Source organism: Quercus suber, unplaced genomic scaffold (assembly GCF_002906115.3).
Source record: "Quercus suber isolate HL8 unplaced genomic scaffold, Cork oak 2.0 scaffold_113, whole genome shotgun sequence".
In the NCBI taxonomy this organism is placed as follows: Eukaryota; Viridiplantae; Streptophyta; class Magnoliopsida; order Fagales; family Fagaceae; genus Quercus; species Quercus suber.
In genome coordinates, this window is record NW_027069578.1 from 594,068 (window position 1) to 602,468 (window position 8,401).

Below are 8,401 nucleotides of genomic sequence, written 5' to 3' on the forward strand. Positions count from 1 at the left end.
ACTGTAGATATTTTACTATATTAGCAATCAAAAGCATTGTAGTAGATTAAGAACATAATAAGAAAACCCCTTTACACACTTTTGATATTTTTCAACATGTACTAGGAAAAAAGTATATATATTACCTTAAAATTGGCAAGTATAAATCATGTAGCTTAGAAAAAAAACTCAAAAAACACAACACAAACCATATTACTATCTGAATACATTAGAATTCATAACCCAAATCAGATCTGACCCAAATACAGGATCAACTTTCCAATCCTAAGTTTTAGAAACATATTCATGATCAAAACCCACACACAAAAAAAGAAAAATTGAAAAGGTAAGGGAAAGAATGATTGTCTTTGTATGCCAAGAGTAGATGATTTCATTTCATATACTTTGACTTCTAATGTTTATTTTTCCCTTTTCATGGTATGAGCATGCCTATTGCACATGGGGAAGAGAGTTGGCAAATGGCTGAATTTTACAACAACAAAGTAATCTAAATGTTTTAAAATGCTGCCATGAACTTCTCAATTATGTTTAAAATGCTACCATGAACTTCTCAATTCTAAGCTCTATATGACCATATCTCAAGAGAGTGGCTTGGAATTCTAAATTTATTTGGAAAATTGTAATACTAAAATCTACAAGCAAACTCTGAGACATGTTCCTTAAGAAGAAGTGAAACAAACAATGCTCAAGAGAGCACAGAGTGAAAATGTGAAAATACTGCAAGTTAAGTCAATGGCAGTGGCTAATTACATGATGCACAATAAGATAAGAAGAACAAAACATTAATGCCAACCTGACTGCATTATGAAGTTATTTGTTGCATTTGTTGAAGCATGCAAGCCATTCTTTGAAGTTATTGGTTCACTAAGTGTTATCCAAAAAGCTTGACATTAAATATGGAGAAGCCCTTATATGTCTAGTATGCACCATAAAAAATTCAGCTCAAAATAATTTTTCTATAATTTATTAAAAATCACGTAGTGCATCTGACTCAAATCTATCCCTGACAGATTTAAAGTCACCAAAAAAAAAATACTATAATTTTAACACCATGACAAAAGATTTGAGACTTGATTAAACCTTAAAGCTACATGTGTTAGCACACATAAACAACTAGAATTACAACCCATAACATCATATAACAATCATCACAACAAAAGTCAAGAAATTCAACCCCATAACTCATATAGGCAATTTATCAAATACTTGGTAAGCAAAAGATATATGCTCACATTACTTGCACAAATTTATAGTTAACACCACAATCACAACCACATATGCCAAAGACATTTCAAAATGCAAGGAAACCCTCTTTCAAAAATTAAACCCAATCTACCATATAAATCAAAAACCCAAATGATTTCTCAAGAAACCCAGCTCACATGGTTGCCAAAATATAAATCACTTGTCAAAGAAAGTACATATGAACTTACAAGATAAACCACACAACAAAAGCTTGTAGTAAATTCCTTAAAGTCTCAAAATTCTAATCATACTTTCTGATTAAAGTTGCAACAAGTCAGCTTTTTTTAAAAATTTGTTTGGTTCATTTAGTGTTATCCAAAAATCTTGAAATTAAATATGGAGAAGCTCTTATATGTCTAGTATGTACCATAAAAACTTCAGTTCAAAATATATATATATATATATTTATAATTTATTAAAAATCACGTAGTGCATCTAACTCAAATCTGTCCCTGACAGTTTTGAAGTCACAAAAAAATACTATAATTTTAACACCATGCCAAAAGTTTTGAGACTTGATTAAACCTTAAAGTTACATGCGTTAGTACATATAAAAAAAACTTAGCCATACAGGTACACAGCACATGTCCATCACACGCCATACTTAGATTTGAAATATAACCGTTGGATTTGAAAACTGTAATGAAAGGTTAATTCTAGTAAATTATGGTCACAATCAAACGATTGGATTTAGAAAAATGTGCAATCAAAGTTTAGTTAAAGTTAGTCAAACCCAGTCAAACTTAATAAATGGTCCTGAGACCACTGAACTTGGGGAAATTCATATTCAAATCTTGATCATTGGGATTGAAGAGTATGGTGACATATTGGTATTGGTGAAATTTAAGACCAATTGGATGGTCAGATTGAGAGAACTTAACCATACAGGTACACAACACATGTTCAACACACGCTATATTTAGATTTGAAATATAATCGTTGGATTTGAAGAGTGTAATGAAATGTTAATTCTAGTAAATTATGGTCACAATCAAACGGTTGCATTTATAGAAAAGTATGGTCAAAGTTTAGTTAAAGTTGGTCAAACCTAATCAAACTTAATAGATGGTCTCGAGACCACTGGACTTTGTGAAATTAGGTTCAGTAGGAAAGTCTTTCTGTGGATTATTGGGTATAGGAGTAGTTGTTAGAAAATGTTAATGAAGAAATAATTTTGAAAGATGATGAACATCATGTTAACATTGACTTAAATAAAGTTAATTAGGCAAAATGATGAAAAAACAGAGATAAAAATTGGACTAGATTCAAGAAATTAAAAGGTCTATTGCGGCGGTCAAAACCGCCGCTATAACTAAGAAGCTATGCCACAAAAAAGTATCTATTGCAGTGGTTTGATAATACTGCCGCTATAGCAAAATAGAATGCCGCTAAACCACATATATTGCAACGGTTTTATATACCGCCGCTATAGTATACCACAAAATGATATATCTATTGTAGCAGTTTAATGGAGCGCCACTATAGCTATGACAAACGCCGCTATATATATATATATATTGTGGTGGTTTTATACACCACCACTGTAGGACGCCGCAAAAGACTAGAGCTACGGTGGCAGTCCCAAAAAACACCGCAATATGCAACATATAGATCCGGTTTTTGCACCCACTGCAAAAAACTCGCCGCAATAGTACAGATTTCTTGTAGTGAGGGTTTGTATATAATAAACACTACCTTGTGTGTAATTATAGCGATAATGAGTAGAGAGGATGTTAAAGCAATACTTCTCAAATACGTAGAGAATGGAAAAAACCCATTTTATTTATGGTGAGGCTCATATAGGTAAAACAAAGTTGTTAAAATATCTTTTCTCACTGTCTGAGAAAGCTAACATTTTTTTTTTTTTTGGAGAAGAAAGATAATGATTTTCATTAATGAAGGCCGATAAAATCAATCTGTAAAACAGTAGAGATATTTTGTGGTATATCTTCCATCCAAATTTGGAATTGAGAAAAGGATTTTTCTCGCCGCACAAGCGAGCTATTGTAGTACAATGCCTACGAACATAAGAATTGAAGAGGGTAAAACCTAGGATGACGGATCGCTATGAAATGGGCCTGATAGGTCCACATTCATGGGCCAATAGAGGACGGGCCCAACGAGTGCATGGTCTATTATGAACGGATCTTGCGTGAACGGATGCAACAGGGACGAATCGAGCGCCCATGCGGCAGTCAGAAACCCTAGATAAGAAATACTTGTGACACACATTTAGTCACCATAGAATCCCAAGGTAAATGGAATCCTAGCAAAAAAGGGATTCCGGAAGACACACATATTAATGAAGATCTTCTCTATAAGGAAATGTCTTGTCCATCATGTTTGGGACTATTCAAAGAGGATTCCTATAAGGAAAAGACTTCTACACCAAGAAAAGATGTTAACCTTCTACTATAAAAGCCCCAATACCCTCACTGATCAAGATACGCATAATTGACCCCTCTCTAGCACTCTAAAGTTGTGAGAAGTTCTAACTTAACCTCCGGAGGGTATTTGGCTGGCACCACACTGGTGCTCTCTGTTAGGTCTTCTCTTTTGGTTGTGCAGGTGTTGTTTCGAGCGTGCGAGTATCGCGTGGCTCACTGGTGGTTTTTTCGACATCATCAGTTGGCGCCATCTGTGGGAATAGTTATGTCGATTGGCCATAATATCGCTTCCCGAACATAGAGTTGCATGGTACTCACTCGCTCAATGGCGACAACCAATAACGTTCAAGAAGACGAACTGCAATCCACTGCCCTGGAGAAACAAGTCCAAACCCTCACGGCTGCAATGGAATGTCTCACCAAACAAAATCATGAGAAGGAGGACCAAAAAGGTACCAATGCCGAGCAAAGAGACCAAGTGGGGCCCGAAAGTAGTAACACCCCAAACAGACCAGAGCGACCAAATAGGACTCCAGAACCTATTGCTGCGGAGATCCAGGCGATGAAGGAATAGATGGAAGTTATGATGAACGCTCTCAAGGTATGAGTGTCTAGCAATCTTGATGACCTAGTCAACCGAACCGACTCACTGTTCACTGCCCTTGTCAATTCCTTCCCCCTACCACATAAGTTTCGCATGCCACAGATAGATAGTTACGACAGGGTCAAAGACCCTCTAGATCACCTAGAGACTTTCAAGACCTTAATGCATCTTCAAGAGGTAGCAGACGAAATCATATGTAGGGCCTTCCTTACAACACTAAAGGGTCCTGCAGGGGCATGGTTCAGTCGACTGACGCCGAACTCCATCAGCACTATCAAGGAGCTAAGTGCTCAATTTACTACACACTTTATTAGGGGACATAGGTATAAGAAGTCCACGACGTGCATGATGAGCATCATGCAATGAAAGGACGAGACGCTGAGATCCTATATAACATGCTTCAATAAGGAAGCACTCACGATCAATGAATCCAATGACAAAATACTTGTAGCAGCCTTCACAAATGGGTTGCAAAAGGATAAGTTTTTGTTCTCTTTATACAAGAATGACCCAAAGCCCATGCCAGAAGTACTCTACTGGGCCACCAAGTACATGAATGCTGAAGACGCACTACTGGCTAGCAAGGAAAAGCCCAGGAAAAAGGAATGATAGGAAGACATACGGTAGGACCAAGGGCAGAAGATACCAAGAACAGGAGACCGAAGGGATGAAAGGCACTCTAAGCTTCCAGGGGGGAGGTTTACAAGCTTCACCCCATTAACTACCTCGATAGACCAAGTCCTAATGCAAATCAAGGACAAGTGGGCCCTAACCTTTCTCGGAAAGCTAAAAGGAGATCCCAACAAGCGATCTAGAGACAAATATTGCCACTTCCACAGTGACCACGGTTATGACACAGCCGATTGTTACGACTTAAAGCAACAGATTGAGGCGCTTATCAGATAAAGGAAATTACAGAAGTTCGTCAGCAAAGAGATAGCGAATCCACCTCCTCAAGAGCAACCCCCCCGACGGGATAACGAGCGTCTTAGACCCCCCATCGAAGACATAAGGATGATTGTAGGGAGAACAGCAACTACTGGGTTGTCCAAAAAGGCCCGGAAGACTTACCTTAGGATGGTCCAGAACATCTAGCTGACAGGATCCATGCCAAAGATAGCGCGGAGAGAAAGCCCCATTATCGGGTTCCCGGAGGAAGATGCGCAACATCTTCACCACCTACACAACAATGCGCTTGTTGTCAGCATACGTGTGGGAAACTACAACATGCACCGGGTGTTGGTCGACAATGGCAACTCAGCAGACATCATATACTTCCCAGCGTTCCAGCAAATGAGGGTTGACAGAGAATGGTTGATACTGACGAACGCTCCACTGGTTGGTTTCGAAGGAACAAAAGTATTCCCATTGGGTGTGGTCACACTTTTGGTAACAGTAGGCGATTATCCCCAGCAAATCACCAAGGATGTGACATTCCTTGTGGTCGACTACTCGTCCACTTATAATGCTATCCTCGGACAACCCACCCTTAACTCATGGAAGGCGGCGACATCAACATACCACGTAATGATCAAGTTCCCTATGGATTATAGGGTAGGTGAGTTGCAAGGAAATCAGGTGTCCACACCCGAATGCTACATTTCTATGCTGGAGATGGAAGATCACCAGCAAACCACGTGCATAGAAGGGCAACGGACCATAGCAGAGCCTATTGAAGAACTAGAAGAGGTAACCCTTGATGAATCAAGACCTAAAAGAATGACTAGAATTGGGACATTGGCCAGCCAGCCAATACGTCAAGCCTTCGCAGCATTCCTTAGGATGAATCAAGACGTGTTTGAGTGGAGCCACGAGGACATGCCTGGGATTGATCCCTCAGTCATAGTTCACAAGTTGAATGTGAACCCCGCTTCCTCACCCGTCCGACAGAAAAAGCAGGTGTTCGCCTAGGAGCAAGACAAAGCGATAGCAGAAGAGGTTAGAAAGCTACTGGAAGCAGGTTTCATTAGAGAAGTATACTACCCTGACTAGTTAGCGAATCTAGTTATGGTCAAAATGGCTAATGGGAAGTGGTGAATGTGTGTCGATTTCATGGACCTCAATAGGGCGTGCCCAAAGAACAGCTACCCACTCCCTCGGATAGATACCTTGGTAGACTCGATGGCAAGACACCAGCTCCTGAGCTTCATGGATGCCTTTTCGAGCTACAATCAAATCAAGATAGAGGAGGATGATCAAGAGAAAACCTCCTTTGTCACTAGCCAAAGACTCTTTTGCTAAAAGGTGATGCCGTTTGGGCTCAAGAACGCGGGGGCGACGTACCATAGACTGATGAACAAAATGTTTGGGCACCAGATTGGAAGGAACATACAAGTTTATGTTGATGACATGTTAGTAAAGAGCCTGCACGAAGATGACCACCTAGACGACCTTCGGGAGACCTTAGACACCCTCTGGTCATATAACATGAAGCTGAATCCAAACAAATGCACGTTTAGAGTAACGGTAGGGAAATTCTTAGGCTTCATGGTATCCCAAAGAGGTATAGAGGTTAACCTGGAGAAGATGCGGGCCATAATGGAGTTAGAACCACTGAGGACGGTCAAAGAGGTGCAAAGCTTGAATGGAAAAATTGTAGCCCTAAACAGGTTCGTCTCGAAAGCGATGGAAAAATGTCTACAATTCTTCTGCACTTTGAGAAAATCCTTCGAGTGGACAAACGAATGCCAAAAGGCCTTTGAAGATTTGAAGAAATATGTTTCATCACCGTCATTGCTCAGCCCATCCAAACCAAGTGAAGAAATCTACCTCTACTTAGCAATTTCATAAGCAGCGGTTAGCGCAGCCTTAGTAAGAGAAGAAGATGGATCTCAAAGACCCGTCTACTTTATAAGTCGGGCATTCCAAGGAGCAGAAGAGAGGTACACCCAAATGGAGAAATTGGCTTTCGCACTAGTAACTGTGGCACAAAAGCTCAAGTCGTACTTCTAGGAACATACCATCATAGTCCTGACGGATTAGCCCCTGAAAAAAGCCATGAGTAGACCTAAGGCTGCCAGACGGATGGCTTTATGGGTAGTGGAGTTGAGTGAATTTAATATATAGTACCGCCTGCAAACTGCGATAAAAAGGCAAGTTGTGGTCGACTTAATTGCCGAATTTACTCAATTGGAAGGCAAGGGGGTGGAGACTGCCGCATAATGGAGCATCCACACAGATGGATCTTCCAATAGACGAATAGGAGGGGCCGGTGTGGTAATCCAAACGTCGGAGGAGGATAAGATCGAATGCATGATCCGATTGGACTTCCCTACGACTAACAACGAGGCGGAGTATAAAGCCCTAGTGGCAGGGCTAGACCTCGCAAAGGCAGTAGGTGCTGAAAATGTGGTCATGCATTGCGATTCCCAAGTGGTAACAAGTTAGATTAATGGTGACTACGAGTGCAAGAATGAAAGGATGAAGAGGTATCTGGAAGAGGTGAAGAATCGAATCAGCAGCCTCGAAGTCAGATTCATTCAAATCCCAAGGGAGGAAAACAAACGTGGCAACCGTCTAGCAAAAGCGGCCTTAGCAAAATTTATGCTTGTCCCCGAACAGGTATTATCATTTGTTCAAGTCTCCTCACTTATTGTTGACGGAACAAATATGCAGGAAGTAGATTTTGAAAGCAATTGGACTACACCATTGATATCCTACCTGAGAACTAGCGTGTTACCAAACAGGAAAGATGCCGCTAGAAAGTTGAAGGTCAAAGCATCACGATTTGTGCTAATAAGAGATGTCTTATACAAAAGAGGATTCTTTCAACTGTACCTAAGGTGTTTAAGCCACGAGAAAGCAGATTACGTAATGAGAGAAGTCCACGAAAGTATCTGCAGAAACCACTCGGGGGCACGGTCATTAGAGCACAAGTTCATCCAAGAGGATACTATTGACCTACAATGCTAAAGGACACACAAGCTTATGTCAAGGCCTACGACAAGTGTCAAAGGTTCAGTAATTTCATCAGGCAACCATCCGAAGAGTTGACCCCCATGACGACCCCTTGGCCATTCGCTCAATGGGGACTAGATATCATGGGCCCCTTCCCGACAGCAGTTAGGCAGCTAAAGTTTCTGGTAGTTGGCATCGACTACCTCACTAAGTGGGTCGAAGCAGAAGTCATAGCCACTATCACGGAGAAGAACATTCGAAATTTTGT

The 8,401-nt window shown here is 40.5% G+C and overlaps 1 protein-coding gene across 1 annotated transcript; it reads left to right on the top strand.

The window, feature by feature from the left end:
* Nucleotides 1-5,343: 5,343 nt before the first annotated feature.
* LOC112004347 (uncharacterized) lies at nucleotides 5,344-6,147 on the top strand. The gene has a single exon (XM_024036574.1). The coding sequence runs from the start codon at nucleotides 5,344-5,346 to the stop codon at nucleotides 6,145-6,147; it is 804 nt and encodes a 267-aa protein (XP_023892342.1).
* Nucleotides 6,148-8,401: the final 2,254 nt, after the last annotated feature.